This window comes from Mobula hypostoma, chromosome 2 (assembly GCF_963921235.1).
Source record: "Mobula hypostoma chromosome 2, sMobHyp1.1, whole genome shotgun sequence".
Classification (NCBI taxonomy): domain Eukaryota; kingdom Metazoa; phylum Chordata; class Chondrichthyes; order Myliobatiformes; family Myliobatidae; genus Mobula; species Mobula hypostoma.
Window position 1 is genome coordinate 172,123,956 of NC_086098.1, and position 23,620 is coordinate 172,147,575.

Consider the following 23,620-nt stretch of genomic DNA (forward strand, 5'->3'; position numbering starts at 1 on the left):
GTAAATAAGTACATAGGGATTGGATAATTATGTCTGCGGGCAGGAACAAGCACGAACAAATTGGGATATAAACACCTACAATGGTTGGTATATAGGCCTGTATGCAACATTTTGGACCAGTGGAAATGGTCCAGAAGGGTTGTATGGAAACTATTATTACCATTTTTCTTAACAACTAATTTCATTACTTAGCCTAATAGGTTAGATTTACCACAGTACATAATTATCTATTTAAATGTTTATTTTCCTTTTATATCATCTCAATGTGTACTTAAGAATGTATAAATAATTGTAGTTTTATACATATAAAAAAATGGAAAAGGTTATATGTGTGAAAAAAGTACATGATAATTGTGAATTCCTTATCCAAATAAAAATAAAATAAAAAAAAAGAAAGAGTACAGAGAAAATTTACAAGGATATTGCTAGAACTGCAGCACCTGAGTTATAAGGAAAGATTGAAAAGGTTAGAACTTTATTCCCTAGAATGGAGAAGAGTGAGAGGGGATTTGATAGAGGTATGAAAAATTATAAGGGCTACAGACAGGGTAAATGCAAGCAGGCTTTTCCACTGAGGTTGGGTGAGACTACAATTAGAGGTCATGGGTTAAGGGTGAAAGGTATAGTGTTAAGGGGAACATGAGGAGAAACAACTTCACTCAGAGGGTCGTGAGAACGTGGAACAAGATGCCATCACGAGTAGCTAATGTGATTTCAATTTCAACATCCAAGAGAAGTTTGGATAGGAACATAGATGGGAGGGATATAGAGGGCTATGGTCAGGGTGCAGGTCAATGGGATTAGGCAGCTTAGATGGTTTGGCATAGAATGGATGGGCCAAAGATCCTGATTCTGCATTGTAGCTTTCAATGACTATGACATGCACAATAGTTTTAAAAATAGAAGCTGTACTCCAAAAACTCTACTCAGAAATATAACGAGTATTAAAACAAACTACATTCTAATTGGAAACAGTTTTGCTTTGGGCATAGATATTTCAATAGTTGTTCTTCCTGTACAGTACCTTCAGGAGAATCACACACGAAACACTGGAGCAACTCAGCAGTACAGGCAGCATCTACGGAAAACAATAAACAGGTAATATTCATGCCTCTCCATAGATGCTGCCTGACATGCTGAGTTCCTCCAGTGTTTTGTGTGTGCTGCTCTGGATTTCCAGCATCCGCAGAATCTCTTGTATTTATATTTTCTAGAGGAATTGTATGTCATTTTTAAATTATTTATGCGGACTCAGAACCCGTAGCAGGGTGACGCACTGACATGTCAAATGAAATTCTCCATGTGGGATTTTCTCTCAGCTGCAAATTAGTTAAGTGAAAGAGCACAGAAATGCATAAAATATTAACAATCAGGTGAATAGAGAACAAGAAGCGGGCAACATGAAAGAGACAGGAAGGCTATATGGGAATACACACCATATATACACTCAGTGACCACTTTATTAGGTACAAGAGTGGAAACTGGTGGGGCCTTCAGCTGTTGTAGTCCATCCACTTCAAGGTTCAATGTGTTGTGCGCTTAGAGGTTCTCTTCTGCACATCACTGCTGTAGCATGTGGTTATTTGAGTTACTGCCATCCTCCTGTCAGCTTATACCAGTCTGGCCATTCTCCACTGACCTTTCTCATTAACAAGGCATTTTCACACACACAGAACTACTGCTCACTGGATGTTTTTTTTTGTTTTTTGCACCATTCTCTGTAAAACCTAGGAGACTGTTATGTGTGAAAATCCCAGATGATCAGCAGCTTCTGAGATACTCAAACCACCTGTCTGGTACCACAATCATTCCACAGTCACAGTTACTTTAATGAGGTGTACCTTTCATGAGTGGTCACTCATTGTACACATGAAATCTTTATTTCAGATTTCAGCAATTATTTACTAAAAGAAACAAATGGAAGGAAACTCATCATACGAACCAAACACTCTCATAGGACCAAGTTTAAGAAACAGTAGAATTTAACAACAATTTATTCCACAGAAAAGCAAACTGGCTCTCAGATGAAAGGTAATAGTGCTCAACATACTTTTAGAGATCTCCGGCCGATAACAGGAGTAACATGTTGTTTTGAGAAACCAAAAGTAATTAGGATACATCTCACTGCCAAGAAATGTAGAACTTAATAGCCTGGCTCCTAGAAATACTTTCAACTCTATACAGGAATCAACTCAAGGTAAACATTGATCAAATGAGCTTGATTTGTCACATGTACATGGAAACATGCAATCATTTGAGTCAAATCAAATGGACCTGGTCCAACAGAAGTTAGCTTGTATGAGAGGATTCCAGGTCATTAATGTACCATATTCTATTACTGCCAGCCTAGATAAATAACTAAGAAATTTTGGTGGCATCAATTCAGAATCAGCTTGCCCGCAGAAGGCAGGAGGTACTAGCCGATGGAGTGTATTCTGCCTGGAGGTTGATGACCAGTGGTGTTTCACATTCATCTGTTCTGAGACTCCTACTCTTCGCGATTTTTATAATTAACTTGGATGAAGTGAAACAGTATGTTTGCAGACGAACATAGATTTGTGGTTGTGTGGATAGTAAAAGGTTGTCAAATGTTATGATGGGATATTGCTATGATGTATACAAGGGCCCCAAAACTGGTGTAGTGTTTTGGGCCCTCTGATGGTCCAGGTTACATTCCGATAGTAATTGGGCAGAGATTTCTTCAAACAAGCCAGAATGAAATCCCTGACTATGATTTGAAATGTGTCAGGGTGGACTGTTTGTTGTTTGGTGAAAGCATCATGCAGTATCTCAAGTGCCTGACTAAGTCAGCCAATGGTGGTATGCAGAGTCCCCTAAACTGTACATGATTGACTTGAAAATGCAAAATATATTGCCTGAACTTCAACTTTACTAGAATCCTGGAACTTCACATCCACAGTAAGACCACCATCACCTGTGGCTATTCAAAACAAAAAATGCATCACCATCACCCTCAAGGGCAATTAGGAAAAGGTCTCCACATTGATAACCAGATCCAAAAACTGAAAAGGAAAATGCTAGAATTTATTATTAAAGTCAAAAAATAATATGCAGTCAACATGAATTTATATACACATTTGACATATTGTAAGATTTTGATTAAACTATTATTAGAATGGATAAGGGCAAACTAGTCAACCATGGTATATGGACTTCCAGAAAGTCTTCAGTGTTGCACCACAAAAGAGAACAGTAAATAAAATTAGTGCACATATTAGGAGAAGTAAATTAGTGTGGTTTGAGATTTGGATAACAAACAAAATCCAGGAAAAAAAATCATTTTCTCACAGGGATGTTACGACAGTGGAGTCCAACTTCAAATATTCCATCAAGAGCAAAGATCACTAGATAGATTCCTGCATACTTGGTTACACAAGGACAGATTTAACGAACTATCAAATGTACTGTGGAGACAAAGTCACTGTGTATACTCAAGGTAGAGACCAACAGATCTTCAGTCATCAAGGGATTATGTAATTGGTTCAGGAAACTGGTGTTGAAGTAAAAGATCAATAAAATTATCTTATTGAATGCTGGAGCCTGAAGAGCTAAATGTTTTTACACCATTTCTATTTTTTATATTCTCATGAACAGTGATCAAATCCAATTCTGACTTTATATTGAAAGGCCAGTCAGTGACAAAGTAGTTGAAAATGTTTGACGATTAAGGAAATCACTTTGTATTACACAAGCTTCACTTAAGATGCACTCCCAGGAACATATTAATGGAATCAGCACCAAGTTGGACTGCACCCAATCAGTGAGCGAGAGCATGAGAAAATACATTTTCCACTTAGGTTCGCGGCTGAAGATGATAAAGGCAGTGCCTTACAGCAGTTTTTTGGAGTTGAACTGCGCCCAGTCAGTGAACCGGATTCATTAGAAAGGGAGAATAAAAATAAAGCAAGGGCAAGTGGAGTGGCTATTGTTGGAGTAGCTTTGGCAAACTACGAACCTGGTAAGTTTATTCTTCTTTAATTTTCATTCCTCATCTGTTTGGGCACAGTTAGTGCAATGAGAATGGCTCCAGTGGCGGTGCTTTGTGTGTAAGATATAAGAATTTTGGGAGGCTTCCAGTCTCCCGTATAACCACATTTGCACCATCTGCAGTTCCTCAGAGAACACATTAAGGAATCGGAGCTCGACGACTTTTGGCTCATACGGGAGACAGAGGAAGTGCCATATAAGAGCTACAGAGACATTCATCCCAGGTTGCAGGAGGCAGGTAAATGGGTGACAGTCAGGCGAAGGGAGGGAAATGGGCAGCCAATGGTGAGTATCGTGTGGCCATTCTCTGAACAATAAGTATACCACTTTGGATAATGTTGAGGTGGGGGGAATACAGGACTGAAGAGTTATATTTAAATACAAGGTATACTGAATAAGGTAGGTGAACTTACAGCAGTTACAGTCTGGCATGTATGATGCTGTGGGCATCACTGAATCGTGGCCGAAAGATTATAGCTGGGAGATTAAGGACCAAGGTTACACATTGTAATGAAAGGGCAGGCAGGTAGACAAAGGAGATGGGGTGGTTCAGTTGGTTAAAAAAACTATATATCTCTCTAGAAAGAAGTGACATAGGATTGGAAGGTGAAGAATCGTTGCGGGTAGAACTAAGAAACTGCAAGGGTAAAAAGACCTTGATGGGAGTTATTTACAGACCTCCAAACAATGGTAAAGTTGTGGTTTACAAATTAAAACAAGAGTTACAAACGTTTGGTATAAAACACATGTCAAAAAGGCCATGTTACAATAGACATGGGGGGGATTTCAATATGCAGATAGATTGGGTATATCAAGATGGTGCTGGATCCCAAGAGGGGCAATTTGTAGAATGCCTTCGAGATGGCTTTTTAGAGCAGCTCATGTTTGAGCCCACTAGGAGATCAGTTATTCTAGATTGGGTGTTGTGCTATGAACCAAAATTAGAGAGCTTAAGGTAAAGGAACCCTTAGGAGCCAGTGATCATAATATGATAGAATTCACCCTGCAATTTGAGGAGGAGAAGCTAAAGTCAGAAGCATAAGTACTACAGCGGAATAAAGGGAACTACAAAGATAAGAAACACACACAAAATGCTGGAGGAATTCAGCAGGCCAGGCAGCACCTATGGAAAAGAGTACAGTCAACATTTCGAGCCCAGTGAAAATGTTTGGGAAACTAAGGTCTGAATGTAGGTTAAGTTACCTGGATCAGATTGTCCACACTCCAGGGTTCTGAAAGAAGTGGCTGAAGAGATTATGGAGGTATTAGTAATAATCTTTCAAGAATCAATTGATTTTGACATAGTTCCAGAGGATTGGAAAATTGCAAATGTCGCTCCACTCTTCAAGAAGGGAGAAAGGCAGAAGAAAGGAAATTATAGGCCAGTTAGTCTGACCTCAGTCGTTGAGATGTTGGAATCAATTATTAAGGATAAGGTTTTAGGGTACTAGGAGGCACATGACAAAATAGGCCAAGGATCAGCATGGTTTCCTTAAGGAAAAATCTTGCCTGACAAATCTGTTGGAATTCTTTGAAGAAATAACAAACAGGACAAAGGAGAATTGATGGATGTTGGGTGCTTGGATTTTCAGAAGGCCTTTGACAAGGTGCTAATCAAGGCTGCTTAACAACTTAAGAGTCTATGGTATTACAGGAAAGATACAAGCACAGATTGGCCGATTGGCAGGAGGCAAAGAGTAGAAATAAAGGGAACCTTTTCTGGTTAGTTGCCGGTGACCAGTGAAGTTCCACAGAGATCTGTGTTGGGACTGCTTCTTTTTACATTAAATGTCAAAGATTTGGATGAAGGAATTGACGGCTTTCTGGCCAAGTTTGCAGATAGTGGAGCGGCAGGTAGTGTTGAGGAACTAGAGACACTACAGAAGGCCAAACAGATTAGGAGAATGGGCAAAGATGGAATACAGTGTCAGGAAGCATATGGTCATGCACTTTGGTAGAAGAAAAGAAAGGATTGATTATTTTCTAAATGGAAACAAATTCAAAAATCTGAGGTGCAAAGGGACTTAGAAGTCCTCGTGCAGGATTCCCTACAGGTCAATTTGCAGGTTGACTTGATGAGGAAGGCAAATGTAATGTTAGCATTCGAGAGGATTAGAATATAAAAACAAGGATGTAATGTTAAGGCTTTATAAGGTGCTGGTGAGGCCTCACTTGGAGTACTGTGAGCAGTTTCGGACCCCTTATCTAAGAAAGTATGGACTGGCATTGGAGATGATTCAAAGGAGGCTCACGAGAATAATTCTGAGATTGAAAGGCTTATCATATGAGAAGCGTTTGATGGCTCTGGGCCTGTTCTCACTGGAATTCAGAAGGATGAGAGGGGATCTCATTAAAACATATTGAACGCTAAAAGTAGAAGTGGAGAGGATATTTCCTATGGTGAGGAAGACTAAGAACAGAGGACACAGCCTCAGAATGGAGGAACATCTATTTTGAATTGCATTCCATAGATCCACAACTCTCTGGGTGAAAAAGTTTTTCCTCAACTCCGTTCTAAATGGTCTACACCTTATTCTGGTTCTGGACTCCCCCAACATCGGGAACATGTTTCCTGCCTCTAGCGTGTCCAATCCCTTAATAATCATATATGTTTCAATCAGATCCCCTCTCATCCTTCTAAATTCCAGTGTATACAAGACCAGTCGCTCCAATCTTTCAACATATGACAGTCCCAACATCCCGGGAGTTAAACTCGTGAACCTACGCTGCACTCCCTCAATAGCAAGAATGTCCTTCCTCAAATTTAGAGACCAAAAATGCACAAAATACTCCAAGTGTGGTCTCACCAGGGCCCTGTACAACTGCAGAAAGACCTCTTTGCTCCTATACTCAACTCCCCTTGTTATGAAGGCCAACATGCCATTAGCTTTCTTCACTGCCTGCTGTACCTGCATGCTTACTTTCAGTGACTGATGAACAAGGACACCTAGATCTCATTGTACTTCCCCTTTTCCTAACTTGACACCATAGTAATCTGCCTACTACTACACCTATTGTCTATTGTGAATGGAAACAAGGAGGAATTTCTTCAGCCAGAATGGTGAATCTGTGGAATTTGTTGCCACAGGCAGCTGTGGAGGTCAAGTCATTGGGTATATTTGAAGCAGAGGCTGATAGATTCTTGATTAGTCTGAGTGTGAAGGGATACAGGGAGAAGGCAGGAAATTGGGGCTGACAGGGAAACGGATCAGCCATGATGAAATGGTGGAGCAAGTCCAATGGGTCAAGTGGCCTAATTCTACTCCTATATCTTATGGTCCTAAAAGGAGGTATTATAGCATTATATAGCGAATGCATTATTGAATCTGGAGCTTGACCTGGTCTAGCTAGGGTTAACAGTACAGCTGCTTAGGACAGAGATGTTACACCAAGGCCTGTACCCTGACTAACAAGGTGAAGATGGTCCAATATTGTGGACTGGCAGCAGTTGCTTCATGCGTGGAGACTGATCCTATGGTCTCTTCTCATGCTGGATGTAATGGAAGCTGCTGTTTTCCTTTGGCTGCACAGCTGTCCTCAATCCAGAGATTTCTCTATGGCAACAAGCTCAATAGCCAACAACTATTATTGTGCTTGCTGCAACAGCGAAGTCTCTGGCCTACGCAGAGCGGTACAACCAAACAAATTGAGATGCTGCTGGTCCCCAGCAACGATCTATACTCAATGTACTGATTTGGGTGCTACCCTCAGCTTAGCACTCAGAAACCGCAGTTCTCATCTGAACAACACAATCCAAGTCCACACAAGTCACCTCTCCATGACAAGCCATGGGGCAATTCATTCAAGGGCAGGTTTTCACTGCAGTAGCACACAGTAATAGGGAGGGCAGAAATTTGGCCAGATCCACAGCAGACCAGTGTGGTTCACCCAGGCACCAGCACTTCCGTGAAAGTACCAGTGCACATCTTTGTTGTAGGACAATGAAGACAAAAAAAAAATGTCAAGTTGGAAAAGAAAATAAACATAATTAAAATCAAGGTGACACACTGAGACTGCAGATGATAGAACCTGAAACAACATGTAAACTGTTGGAGGAACTCAGCGGATCGAGTGGAACCTGTGGAGGTGGGGGTGGACTTGTTGAAATTTTGGTTTGAAACCCTGCAACAGGACTAAGAGCGGAGAGGGGAGATAGCCACCACAAAGTGGGCAAGGGGAGTGATGGCTGGTACAGGAACAGGAAGTAGTGATTGAAGTCATCGCCTAATCACAGGAAATAGTAAGTTCTGTATTAAATTTAGACTCTATATGGATAGTTTGTTACATTTCTAACAAAAAGCCTACATGTCAAGTTTACTACCAACATTCATTTTTGAATACAATCTACAAAGCGTATTCCATACTCTTTTTGACAGCACTTCCCAAACCTGAGACTTCTACCAGTTCTCTCACCAAAAGCAGGCACTACAACTCCTTGCACCCTTCCAAATTACACATCTTCCCCAACTTGGACATACACCTTCATCTTTACTTAATGGAAGTTCTACAGCACATTACCTAAAAAGTGTGGAACTAAGTAATGCACACAAAATGCTGGAGGAACTCAGCACTGAGGCAGCATCTACAGCGCCTTTAAAAAGTATTCGGCCTCCACAACCAGTTTCACGTTTTACTGTCTCATTTCTAAATTACAAATATATTGAAGTAGGATTTTTGGAGCAAGTCCACAAAGCATTGTGCATCATGTCAAATCTAAAGAAAAATTCCAAAACCTGACAACAATTTACTAAAAATTAAAACTAAAATCGTGAGGTTTGTTACGTAACCAGCACAATGAATATGAATCGAGTCAGGTTATATAAAAACAACCAAACATTTATTAAACACGGATAAACAATAAAAAAACAAACGAAAACCTTAACAGGAAGTTAACCCCTATGCGGCCGTTCAACAACTCGTCACTCGGTACTGATTCTTAAAGAGATAAATGCGAAAACAGTTCTTAAAGCGGTAAGGTCAAATACAGTTCTTAAAATGGTAAATTCGAAAGTCCAACAGATCTATACATTCATTTGGGAGAGACTTCTCTGGAGAAGGATTTCTTCATAGACGCGAGCTCCCTGCTGGTTCTGTCCATAGGATTCACGAGGAAGGAAATAAACAGCTTAAGACAACTGACCTTAATTTCTAGAGAGCAAATCCTGCATGGACTACCTTGCTCTTCTGGCAAGAGTTATCTTCGATGCAGGTCACTATTTCTTCAACAAAGACTCAATAAGGTTGATCCTTTATTAAACTGCCCAACGATACCAACTTCTCTTAATCCTTCAGGTCCTGTACTTCAATAAAATCTTCACTCTCCAATACTACTGAAAAGGTACATCAACAAATCTGGCAGAAATTGCCAGTCCAGCACTATTGTACCTTGCAATAGAATGTAACACTCCGTAATAAAAATGAAACTGCGTCATAAAACAAATACGTAACGGAACACGCCGTAATAAAAATGAATCTGCGTCATAAAACAAATATGCAACGGAACGGAGACACTGACAAATGTTCTAGCTGGAAAAACTAACTGTGTCACCAGAGGTCTTTGCTTTTATACCCGTGGTGAACATGTCATCACGTGACCTCACATCGGCCGGAAAGTTACATCAGGTGACCTCCAAAAGACCATTACATCATTCTCACAAGAAAGTCACAAGATCTCCTTGAGGTATGTAACAGTTTGAATAAGTACTCATCCCTTTGCAATTACTATGCTAACTTTCCTCAAGTACAAGACTGTATATTACCTTAACAACTTATTCAATTTGTCACTGTTAAAGCTTATATGTAGTCAACAATACTTCAAGGATATATTTTCTCAAAGACTAACTCTCTCATATTTGAGTCAGAATGTTGTAACTGTAACAGGATTCTCTAGGACTGAAACAAAGCTTCAGCGTAGCACATCTCCTGAATTGCTATATTTCAATTGAATACATTGCCTATTCAAATGGATGAGATTTCACCCATCATGTTTAAGCAGTTCTTCCACTGCCCAAACACTACCAACACTCAAAACAGATTTGTAAGACCATAGATTGAACAAATAGTTTGGACTTCTGCTTACAGAGTAAAAATCACATTGAGTCAATCGGCAGTTTTTGTTAGGTTGCACATGACAATATTAAATGGAATTCTATCTGACGTTTGTTACAAAAAATTCAAAACAATCTGATTTAAAAAGACTTACCCCCATTCCACCACATGAGCTTCATAATCCCAGTATTCTCTTGGTTTGTGTGTATTCACATCAGTGTAAACTCTGGCCCTGCTTGGCACAGGTCCTGCCATGTCTTATTGGAGGAGACTGGAGGCAGTTCAGAAGCAGATATCGAGTGGTTTTACCAGCTGAGGGCAAGCAATTACTTTCGGTGTTGGCAATCAGAATAGGAAGGGTCTCTCTTCAATCACGCTTTTCACTGTTAAGGAGAGCACAAATGTGATAATTAACATTGGATGTCTTTTCAGTTTAGGCAAAAGATAATAAAAACTCTACTTTTTGTATCTATTTATTGAAACTCTCCCACGATCCACAGGAAAAATAAATCAGCAAGTTTCAAACTCAGTGAAATAAAAGAAACAGAAATGTCATCAAGAAGCAACTAGATACAGGCATTTATCAGATAGCACTGGCTATGGTACACGTTGTGCCTTTGGCTGTTCAGTATTGCACTGGGAAGATTCCTACTCTGAGCATTTCACTGACAACTTTCAAAGCTAATGCTGTGTACATACATCTATTGAAGCTTCTGGACACATCTTCAGTGATATTCCTGGAATCATCGGGTGTTTTGGGTCTTTCAACATCACACAACCTCCTCCAGGTGACCCAGCCGGGGCTGATCAGACCCCAGCTTGTGTCCAGATGGCTAGCTACTTATGACTCCATAGCTCCCCTCTTTTGAGCCACAGCCATCTTGAGGCCCTCTCTGCCGCATCAGTGGTACTGTGGATGGCTCTCCATTTTACAAAACTTAAATAATGTTACAGCTTAAAGCTGTATCTGGAAGGACACTGAATGCAACATTACACAGGTTCCACTCAACTGCACTAATCCTAGATTATATCAGAATACAAGTTAAAAAGAACAGCTTCCATATTTATATAATAATAATCTTTACCTTGATGCTTCTTATAAATTAAATTCCACCATGCATTTAGTACTGTACGATTCAAGCCAGCATTGTGAAAGACCGCAGCTACAGACTGGACTGTACATTGCTAATCCTTAGCAAGTATAACGTTATAAGTAAACCTGAAATGAACATACTACCAATAATTTTATCAAAACTAATTCAACTATAGATTAAAGCTAGTAACACCAACTGAATCTGCCATGGCCTGAGAAAATAGAACGAAGTAACAGAAATATTGAATCAGAGAAAAATAGTGTGGACACAGGCCCTTCAGCCCAACCCGACCATGTTAACCAAGATGCCCATCTAAGCTAGTTCCATTTGTCCACGTTTGGCCCATATCCCACTGAAATTACCTATACAAATTTAAATGTTATTGGGCCCACTTCAACCACTTCCTCAGGCAATCCACTTAATGGAAAAACCTTTCATTATTTTGAATAAAATGTGGACTATTTTCTTATTCAAGGAGCAATATCAATCTCACTGCTGGTAATATTCTGTAAACTTCTGCATCCTCCTCACTACAGTAGCATAGTGGTTAGCACACAGCTTTAGAATACAGATGACACGGTTAGTAGGTTAATTGGTCATTGTAAACTGTCCCATGATTAGGCGAGGATTAATTTGGGTGATTACTGGGCAGTGTGGCTTGAAAGGCCGGAAATGCCTATCCCGATGGGTAGATGGCAGATAGATAAACAGAAATATAGTTCCCATAACTAGAATCTATTCCAGATGAGTAACCTATGGCTCAATATAACCTTCTAGCTATTGCACTCTATATGCCTGCAATAAAGACCGAAGTCTTTTTACCCTTCAATATAAAAGTCTCATCACCTGCCTACTTTTCTTATCCAAATCACAGTCAGAAGGTTCCCATATCTATCCCACATAAAATTACTTACCTGAAGCTTAATTTTAGGTTTTCATTGTTCTATCCAAATTCACTGAAACCTACTGTATGTTGGTTAATTAGCTGACTTGAAATGAAGACCACGTAACAGCATGTTATTTTGCCACAGTTTAAGAAAAACATTAGACATTTCTCTGCAAATAACAGGAGACTAAACGCTGGCATTTCTAAAGTGTTGCTACAGAAATAATATTATGCACTGGAAACTTGTATTTTACAGGCTAAACTTTTTGAACAGAGAAGACCTTTACAACATTTGAAATGTTTATTGTGTCATCGCTTTGTTCCCACAGGAATGTTTGTGTTAACATGCGAGGAGCATTTGATGTCTCTGAGCCTGTACTCGCTGGAGTTTAGAAGATGGGGGGGTGGGGGGAGGATCTCATTGAAACTTAGATACAGTGGATGTGGAGAAGATGTTTTTGATAATGGAGGAATCTAGGATTAAAAGGCACAGCCACAGATTACAAGGATGTTCCTACAGGAGGAATGAAGGGGAATTTCTTTAGCCAGAGGGCAGCGAATCTGTGGAATTCGATGCCACAGACAGCTGTGGAGGTCAGGATATTGGGTATATTTAAAGCAAAGGTTGATAGGTTTGCAGAGAGAAGGCAGAAGAATGGGATTGAGTGGGATAACTGATCAGCCATCATAAAATGGCAGGGCAGATTCAATAGATCGAATAGCCTAATTCCGTTCCTATATCTTATGTGCTTTAGTACCATGCAAATATGTTCAAATACTCCAGTAAATTGAGGACAATCTTTTTAAGATACCAAAAATCCTCTCATTGCAAAATATCACTATGCAGAAATATCAAGTGCCTCCTTATAAAATATAAACACAGCTATTCATTAAGCCCATCGTACCACAGATATGCAGTACCAGACGCCAGCAGCCAAGATGCTCCCTTTACGCCAAATTTAAACATCAAGATTGAGAAACTGCCTCAGAATGAAACTGTACAATTGGGATTATGCTCAAGAATTTTTCCAAAAAGGAGAGTATGCTTGAGTGTAATTAAAAGTAAATTACATTGAATGTGTAATTACTCTATGACCAATATGAGCTAAATACTCAACTCCTTTAGCTTCCAGTAACTAATACAGAACAATATTAAAATCATAAGACTAATGAAAGATGTATGCTTGTACTTTTTACCAGTAAGTACCAATAATTTCAGACTACGAAATTACATCAATGATCTTTAGATCTCATGCTTGATGGTTAAATGTGGAGCAGAAGTCATAAACTATAGCCAGCAGTTAACTGCAGCGCCTTTAAGGTTCAACAACATGGCCGAAAATGCAGCAGAAGAGGCAGAATTCAAGCCAGGTTGGAGCGCAACAGGATGAGGCCTCCTCTACCCAGCATCTTGTTGGTGAATGTGCAGTTGCTTGAAAATAAGACTGACAATCTCAGGACAAGGCTGCTGTATCAGAGGCAGATAAGGCAGATCTCAATTGTCCGTTGCATTGAAACTTGGTTAAATGTGGACACACCTGACGTAAAGGTACGACCAGAAGGTTTTACGATTTTCAGAATGGATCGAACTCTGGTAAGGAGAAAGGTGTGGCACATGCTCACTAGTCAATTCTCGTTGGTGCATGGACATTGGGAAGATGTTCCCCTAAAGAAAATCTTAACGATTAAATGTAAGGCTATTCTATTTGCCTCAGGAGTTCTCATCTGTGATGCTGACCGCAGTTTACATACCACCAGCAGTTGATTACAAGCAAACATTTGTGACACTACACACTGTTGTTTGCAAGCAAGAAACAGCCCAACCCAGTACATTTCAAATTATAGTCGGTGACTTTAACCAGGCATGTTTGAAGAAAACCCTCCCCAATTATCACCAGCACATAACCTGTTTCAGAGGTTCCAACACACTAGACCATTGCAACATTATGATAAAGAATGCAAATCCTTCCTTCCCGAGGCTGCATTTTGACAAGATAGATCATTTAGCTGTACTCCTACTACCTGCATACAAATAGAGCCTAAAAAGCAAGGCCCCAAAGATCAAGACAACTAAGAGGTGGTTGCTGGAGATCTTGAGTCAGTGGACTGGGCTGTGTTCAAGAACTCATCTGAGGACTCGAATCATTACACCAGGGTCGTAACAGCTGAAAACAGATGTGGATGAGTGTGTCACAAGAAATCTTACAGGGTTTACCCAAATCAGAAGCCCTGGATGAACAATGAAATCCGGAGTTTGCTCAGAAGCATTCCAGTCCAGAGGTCAAGAATGTTACAAGAGGTGCAGGTACAGTGGTTCTAGAAAGTTTGTGAACCCCGCAGAATTTTCTCTATTTCTGCATAAATATGACCTAAAATGTGATCAGATCTTCATGCAAGACTTAAAACAAGATAGAGAGAACCCAATTAAATAAAAAAAATACAAAAAGCATTGTACTTGTTCATTTATATATTGAGAAAAATATCCAGTATTACATGTAGTTGTTAGAAGAAGTAGGTGCACCTCTGTTGTAATGCTTCCTACAAAAGTTATTTGGAGTAAGGTGTTCCAACCAATGAGATAAGATTGGAGATATGGGTTGGAAAGGTGTCCTACCTTATAAAAAAAAACGCACAAAGTCAGGTCACTGGCAGAGCCTGCTCTTCTCAAGATCGATCTGTTTATGTGCACCATGCCACAAGCAAAACAACTTACAGAGGACCTTAGAAGAATTGTAAAGATACATGAAGCTGGAAAAGGCTACAAAGGCATTTCTAAAGACTCAAGTGTCAATCAGTCCACAGTAAGAGAAATTGTCTCCAAATGGTAGAAACTCAGTACTGTTGCTACTCTCCATAGCAGTGGGCATCCTGCAAAGGTCACACCAAGAGCACAGCATTCAATGCTGAAGGAGGTGAAAAAGAACCCAAAGGTAACAAACTTAGGCCTGCAGAAATCTCTGGAACTTGCTAAAGTCTCTGTTTATGTGTCCACCATAAGAAAAACACTGAACAAGAATGGTGTTCATGGAAGGACAGCACAGAGGAAACCACTGCCCTGCAAAATAAAACCGTGCATGTCTTGTGTTTGCAAAAGACCACCTGGATGTTCTACGCCCCCTCTGGGACCATGTTATGCGGACAGATAAGACAAAAGTTGAACTTTTTGGCAGAAATGCACATTGCTATATTTGAAGGAAAAAGGGCACTGCACCGAAAACTCATCCCATGGTGGATGGAGCATCAAGGTTTGGGGCTGCTTTGCTGCCTCAAGGCCTGAACAGCTTGCAATGAACAATGAATTCAAAACTGTATCCAAAGATTTTTTTTATATAGGAGAATGTCAGGGTAGCAGTCCATCACCTGAAGATTAATAGAATTTGAATAGTGCATTAAGACAATGGCCCAAAAGACAAGAGTAAACAACAAAATGGTTTAAAAAGAAGAAAATTTGTGCTTTGGAATAGCCAAGTCAAAATTCTGACCTTAATCCAATAGAAATGTTGTGAAAAGACCTGAAGCAAACAGTTCATGCAAGGAAGCCTATCTACATCCCAGAGTTGAAGCAGTTTTGTAAGGAGGAACGGCCTAAAATTCCTCTAAGCCAACTTGCAGGACAGATCAATAGTTACCAAAAACACTTGGTTGAAGTTATTGCTGTACAAGGGGGTCACACCAGTTACTGAAAGCAAAGGTTCACATAGTTTTTCCAAGAAATACATGTAATATTGTATCATTTCTCTCAATAAATAAATGAAGAGTAAGGTTTTTGTGTTATTATTTAATTGGGTTCTCTATCTAGTTTTAGGATTTACATGAAGATCTGATCACATTTTAGGTATATTTATGCAGAAATTTTACTGTATGTTCTCCGGAAAGTCATCTCACAGGTGGACTAGACTGGATGAATCAATGAAGGATGCTTGACAGCTGTGGGAGAGTCTGAATGCCATAACCTCCCACTAAGTTAAATCTCGTGACACAGAGGACAGCAGGGCTATTCTTCCAGATGAACTCAATGCCTTCTGTGCTCACTTTCATCACCAGAACTGGAGCAACCATCGCGAACCCCCACGTCTCCTGACATTCTTTGGGTCTCAGTATCTGAAGATCAAGTGCAGGCTACCTTCAAGAGAGTGAATCCAGGGAAAGCATTTGGTTGGACGGAGTACCTGGTCAAGTACTGAAGACCTGTGCTTACTAACTGGCTGATGTATTCAGATAACTCAACCGCTCGCTCCAGCAGTATGTGGTACCCACCTGCTTCAAGCAAGAAGAGCGTGGTAACCTATCACGCAGTGGCAGCTACATTGACGGTGATGAAGTTTACTGAGAGTCTGGTGTTGAAGCACATCAGCTCTTGTCTGAAAGGCAACTTGGATCCGCTCCAGTTCACCTACCAAAGTCTACAGCTGATGCCATCTCATTGTCTGGAACATTTGGACAACAAAGATACAAATATCAGAATGCACTTCATCAATTACAGCTCAGCATTTTATACCACCATCCCCTCAAAACTAGTCAGTAAATTCCAAGATCTGGGCCTCAATACCTCCTTATGCAATTGAATTCTGGATCTCCTCACTTGTAGACCTCAGTCAGTTCAGATTCATGTTGGCTTTTAAGATGTCTTTGAATCTCTTCTGTCGTCCACCTCTTTTATGTTTGCCTTCTTTAAGCTGGGAGTAGAAGATTTGTTTTGGCAGACACTCGTCTTTCATCCGAACAACATGACCGTTCCATCTTAGTTGGTTCTTGATGACGTAGGCTTCAATGATTGTTGCTTTTGTTGACGTTGGTTCTTCTATCTTCCCAGCTGATATTTAAGATGTTTCAAAGACAGCGTTGATGGAACTTTTCAAGTGCCTTCAGATGTCGTCGGTATGTTGTCCAGGTTTCTGATGCATACAGGAACGTTGGGATTACCACTGCTTTGCACACTAACATTTTGGTGTACAGGTATTCTGATTAGGAACATAATTTCTTGTGCAACAGATGGAGCACCATATATGACAGGTCGCCATGCTGGTTTAGTGGCATTTATGAAAAAAGAAATGGATTCCAAGTGTGTTTGCAATCCATTGCTTAATTCATCATCAATATCTCGCAGCCAAAGATCTCAGCAAGAGAATTTTTTCAAGCATGACTCTTGTAATATCTGCTATCAACAAAATTAAAGCGCATCATTATAAGCAGAATATTTTGCCAGTTATGCAAAAATAACGATGAAGAGTTTAAACGCTCACTTCTACACACTGGCTGTCAAAAGGCTGCTGCTTAAAACTTACTTTGATCTTTTTGACACTGTGGCTGAATTTTTGCTCAAAGTCGACAAGAGTTTGGGAAACAAGATTGAACTATGTGGAGATGTGACATACCTAGCCAATCTGTGAGACAAAATGAACGTTCTAAATATGAAAGAGTAGGGTGAGTATTTCAATTTAATCTAGGCAAAATGTGCAGTGTTCCACTTTTATTGGAAAATTGGAAATACGTAAGCAAAACATTGGGAGAAGTAAGTTTTCACAGTTTCCCTGCATGGGAAGTATGGCACTCTCTTTCACAGACGGTGATTTGCAAGAGTGCCTTTTACACCCGCAGTCACTGAAGGATTTTCAGAATTGATTCAAGGATTTGAATGATCCGGAAATTCCGGACTGGATAATTAACCCATTTCTTTGTAAGGTGGATGAACAGGAAGAGAGGTTGGAAAAAAATTATCAAAAATCAGAATGAAGAAGCAGCAAAAAATGCTTTTCAAAAATGTCAGCTTTTGTGGTATGTGGCTACACTGTCATATGAAGTTTCCTGCTCTTTGGAGAGGAGCCAAACTGCTCTTCACTGCATTTCCATCCTCCTACCTTGTTGAAAGAGGCTTCAGTGCTGTGAATGACATACTCACAAAAAAACAAACATTGGACATTGTTACGTGTGGGGACTTAAGGGTTTTACTGTCACACTTGAACCAGATATTTCACAACTTGCGAAAAAACCATCAAGCTCAAGGATCAAAACGATTATCGATAATTTTGGTTCTAATGAATAGTCATTGACTCAAATTATTATGTTTCATTCTCTCCCCCTCTCTCTGTCCAACTGCCCAACTTGATAAACAAACATAAGCTGGACCACTAAAAATCATAACCATTACCAACTCAATCCATTGCTTTGTTGCAATCAGTTATGAAGTGAGCTAGCTATTAAATTAACAGCTTAGAACTGCAGAGTACACATATTTTAATCAATTCTCTAACTGGGCCACAAAGTCCAAGTACACAACGACCATCAAAACGTTGCCTATAATTTGTGCAGAAAATGGCCTGCACAAAAAGGCAGTTTGTCATGCTTTCTCCGTCGACACAGAGTCGTAACTAGAAGCCGCCTTTACATAAACTTAGAGAGAACAATAGAAGAAACCCCAAAAAGGAACATGACAAGGCAAGAAGATTAGAAGAGATATAATATCGTGAATTTTGAGCAAAGAGAAAGAGTAGCAAAGATAAAAAGTAGCAAAGTGGTTCTCCTTGAAACAGTATCGCACATTTTCAGACTACAGAGAAAATTCAGAGCACAGGATAAAATGTGATGGTGACAGCCTAAAGGCCAGCAGAGGGGACAAGATACAGCTCCAAATTCAAAGAAATGAAAAATCCAATTTAAGACATGTGGGCTGGAGATGACGCCCAAATTAATTAGTGTGAGCATTGGAAGCACTGCAGGATAGGACAGTGAGGGCTCAGGTTGAATTTAGGCTCTTGGCCTACACTACTTGCCCTCCAAAACTGGCTGCGCTCACAATTAAATCGTTCCGGAGAGATTTAACATTGGTATCAACTTGATTGTGCAGAAAAACTACCCAGTTATCTTCAATGCACAGAAAGCATGTAAAGTTATTTCAGCTAATTACTTCCCAATTCATTTCTCATCAGAATGATGGAAGCTATTGACAACAGCAAATGTAGAAAAAGAGCAGACTATTTAACACCATGTGCACATTTCTGCCACTTTATAGAACATAGGACACTACAGCACAGTACAGGCCCTAAGGCCCACAATGCTGTGTTGACCTTTTAATCTATTCCAAGATCAATTCAACCCTTCCCCTTCTATACAGCCCTCCATGTTCCTTTCAACTATGTGCTTAAGAGTTTCTTAAATGGCCCTAATGTACCTGCATCTACCACCACTCCTGGCAGGCCATTATACGCACCCACCACTAAAATTAAAGCTAACTCTGACACCCCCCCATACTTTCCTCCAATCACTTTATTATGTATGAGCCATAAAGGTGCATGCTGTCCACTCCAGGTCTCTAAACATCTTGTACACCTCTATCAAGTTGTCTCTCATCCTCCTTCACTCCAAAGAGGAAAACCCTAGATCGCTCAACCAATCCTCATAAGATATGCTCTCTAATTCAGGTTGCATTCTGGTAAATCACCTCTACATCGTCTATAAAGTTTTCACATCCTTCCAAAAACGGGGCGACTATAACTGAACACAATATTCCAAGTGTGGTCTAACCATGTTCTTTTTTTTTAATTAAACTGCAACATTATCTAACTGCTCTTGAACTCAAACCCCGAGTAAGGAAGGCCCACATACCATACACCGCCTTAACCACTTGTGAAGCCATTTTGAGGGATCTATGGTCATGGACCCCAAGATCCCCAGCATTAATCTTGAATACTGCCTTCAAATTCAACCTTCCAAAGGGAATCACCTCATAACGCACATGTTCATTCCTACAAATGGCAAATTAGTTTCCCTTTCTCCACTTTTTGTAATTGTCCTTCATCAATCTTACATAGTTTTGATGTCATTCATTACAATACTGTGGAGGAATGAAACTTAATGACATTTTGGTGTTTCTTCCAAATTAAGGCCAAAACGGACTAAAGAACATCTATAAAAACAAATCTTGCTAGTTACCTAGAGATTGCCTGTATTCAGCTGGAGTACTGCAACAGCTCCTCCCAAATCTTCAACATCTACCTCCAAGAAGAAAGACACCACTTACAAGTTTGCCTCCAAGTTACTGACTGGAAAATGCATATTTGTTCCTTCACCACTGTTGGGTCTAAATCATGGAACTCCCTACAAGACAATACTGTAGATCATCTCTAAATGGACAGGAGCAATTCAAGATGATGGCTCACCACCACCTGCGTGGTTAAGGGATGGCAATAAATGTTAAGCTTCCTAGTGACACCCACCTCCTGAAATTCTAAAATAATTAATCTGTGCAGCCATTAGACTCCTCAAGCAGAACTACAATTAACATTAATATTAACCTTGGTCAACTCAGATCCATTTGGTGAAGTCGGGGGGGAAAAAGAAAAAGGAAAAGATAGCCCTAGTTTGATAAATGCAAAAAAAGCCTATATTAAAAAGTCTATATTCAACAATTTATCTATCAATTAATGACTCTACAGTTTGTTCACATAACACCATGCGCCTCTTAACTTGGAAAAATATTCTCTGGTGTTGCAGAGGTGCATTAAACAAAACTGACAGCAATAGAAAGCAAAAATTAAGAGGTTAAAAAAGGCTATTTCAAACATTTTAAGAGTCTTAGCAGACAGTGACATGCTAAGAGGTTCAACAATATTGAAAGTCAAAGTCGACCAGCAATGTCATGAGTGATGTGAAAGCAGAACAGGGCAGATTTTTTTTTTTTAAGTACAAGGTTAAATTTACAGAGGATTGGGAACAGCTGAATAGCATTAAAAGAAGTCAGCTCTTTTTCTCATTCACCGACATGACGTGGACTTCACTGGCAATGCTGGTCATTTATTGTGCGTTCCAATTCCCTGGGCCTGTACTCACTGGAGTTTTGCAGAATGACGGTGGGGAATCTCAGTGAAACCTATCCAACACTCAAAGGCCTAGATAGGGTGGATATGGAAAGGATGATTCCTACAGTGGGGACCAGAAGGCACAGCCTTAGAATAGAGGGTCATCCATTTAGAACAAAGACAGGGGAATTTTTTTTTAAAGCCAAAGGTTACTGAACCTGTGGAATTCATTGCACAGACCTGTACAAGCCAGGTCACTGGGTATATTTAAGGGGGAGGTTGATAGGTTCTTGATTAATCAGTGTGTCAAAGGTTATGGGGAGATGGTAGGAGAATGTGGTTGAGAGGGATAATGAATCAGCCATGATGGAATGATGGGGAAGGGCTGAATGGCCTAATTCTGCTCCCACGTCTTATGATCTAATTGCTATTGAACTAAGGAAACAAGAGTCAGCCACATTAGTGGATCTAGACTGGCAAAAAGGCCAAATGGAGTAATGGCGAGAGACTCTCTCCTTGAAGGACAGCAGTGAACCTATACATTTTAACCAGAATCTGGTAGCTTCGTAGCTACCTGTGTTTTTTATTAAATGAAAACTTCCAGTTTAAGTTTAATCACTTGAATTAAATGGGGGTGGGGTGGGGGTTCAAATTTAGAATTCTAAATAAATGTTCTAGAACTTTGGTTAACCTCTCATCTTTTCACTATTTGTGATGAAAACAAACAGAATATGACATCTCTCTTCGTATACGATTTTTCTTTCACCTTAAAAGCAGTGAAATAGACTGGTGCACAATTCCATACAAGCAACTCTCAAATACATCACTCTGGCAACTGTGCCCATCCCAAATCTGAGGAGGGGCAACAGGGTCTGATATCTGGGGTCACCAATAAACGGCTGCAATTTTCTAGTCATCATTTTGTGTCACTGCACATTCACAATTAAACATAGAGGTCTCCTTAATCTATCAACTGCACACCAGGTTGATGTTCCTTCCTGACTAAGTACCAATAAATAAGTATGTTCTTTATACAGAGTGACCAGTGCATGGAACAGGGGTGGTGGAAGAGGGAGATACGTTAGGGGCATTTAAGAAAAATGGAGGGCTATGTGATGGGAAGGATTAGATTAATCAGAGTACATCAAAAGATCAGCACACATCATGGCTGAAGTGCCATACTACTTGGGGCTACTGAAATCTGTCTGAAGTTGGAAGTCACTCCTGCCACTGTCTGGAAGGAGTTTCTACATTCACCCCCTGATCGCATGGGTTTCCCCTGGATGCTCCAGTTTCCACCCATAGTCTAAAGACGTACCGGATGGTGGATTAGTCACTGTAAATTATCCAGTGATTCAGCCAGGATTAAATTGGCGCGCTGCTGTGCGGCGCAATTTGAAAGGCCAGAAGGGCCTATTCCATGCTGTATCTCAAAACAAAATCCTGCCACTTTCACTCAGGCCATGAATAAACATGTGTCAATTCCTAACATTGCTGTAGGTTTACAAATATTTTCAAAGGTAAATCAGATTGTGGCTCAGACTTCAGTTCAGATTTGGGAAGAGGTTTGCAAATACTTGTCAACTTGGGTCACAGGATTGAAAGGCAATGATGGATCGATGTTTGCTAAGTATCAGCACATGGGGAAGCCATCTGTTGCCACAAACTCTCATTCACATTTTATTGTTGGAAGCTATTGAAAACGATCTGCAAGAATCCTAGATGATTGTAGCTCCAGCCATCACCTTCTATTAGCATAGCTCCCTGTCAAAAAAAATTTAACTGTTACCCCAGCTGAAACTAAAATCTCTTAAAATACCTTTCTAGTTGAGCAGCAACAAGAAGCTCAATCACAAAGTGGGGGGGGGGGGTGGAATCACTCCTTTTATCCCATCCTACATTGAATTATCCTGTAGATGCAGAAATCTGAATTTGGCTTAAATCACAAAATCTATGAAATGATTATTGCCCATCTGCAAACAATTGAGGAATGAGGAAAATGAGGAAAGAAAAGGCCTTTTTGACATATATATATATATATACACACACACACACACACATATATATATATATATATATATATACATATATATATATACACACACACACACTGAACTTGTGTATTTTTGTAGTAAATATACAGTATCTTACAAGGAAGATCAAATATACATGTAAGAATATCTATGAATCAAGAATACAATTTGGGAAGCAAGCCATTAAACAAATTTGTCCAGAGCTAAACTTGGAAAAATATGGGTTAATTCATCCATTCCATGCTATTTCACTATAAGACCATCAATGTGATCACAGCTCAGTTAGTGCCAGAACACTGCATACATGAATTCTAATCACCTATTATTTATTACATTAATAAAATTCCCCAATTCAAGCCATCTAAGTGGATTTAGAAATCAGTTTCATGTTGACATTGTTGCCAGCTGGTGCACAAAGCCCTGCAGCTAATTTCCACTTTTGTGTCCTTGAAATATTTGATCCCAGTTTTTTACCCACTGATGACCATGTTAAATACGAGTACTAAAGATGTGCCTAAGAACAGATCATGTACAAGTATAATAAAAAAAAGCTGCACTTGAAAGTCAGAGACTACCAGTTAAACACTTAACATAAATCCCAGTGAAGTGTCCTGGAACTTCACATCACGGTTGTATGGGACAGCGAGGGGCTCATCGATTGGAGTTACAAGGAAGTAGTCACCACTAAGTCGCAGGAGGAAGGTAGCTGGATGAATATCCGAAGGAATAGGGAAGTGAATAGGCAGTTAGCACAGA

At 39.9% G+C, this 23,620-nt stretch overlaps 1 protein-coding gene across 2 annotated transcripts in view; it reads right to left on the bottom strand.

Moving 5' to 3' along the window:
* The window catches only part of LOC134342672 (casein kinase II subunit alpha), a 136,869-nt gene that overhangs the window by 68,908 nt on the left and 44,341 nt on the right, over window positions 1-23,620 (bottom strand). For both annotated transcript variants that reach the window (XM_063041079.1, XM_063041080.1), the window contains one exon: window positions 10,211-10,439. In XM_063041079.1, coding sequence (XP_062897149.1) covers window positions 10,211-10,311 — 101 coding nt within the window. In that variant the 5' untranslated portion in view covers window positions 10,312-10,439. The remainder of the gene's footprint in view (window positions 1-10,210; window positions 10,440-23,620) is intronic.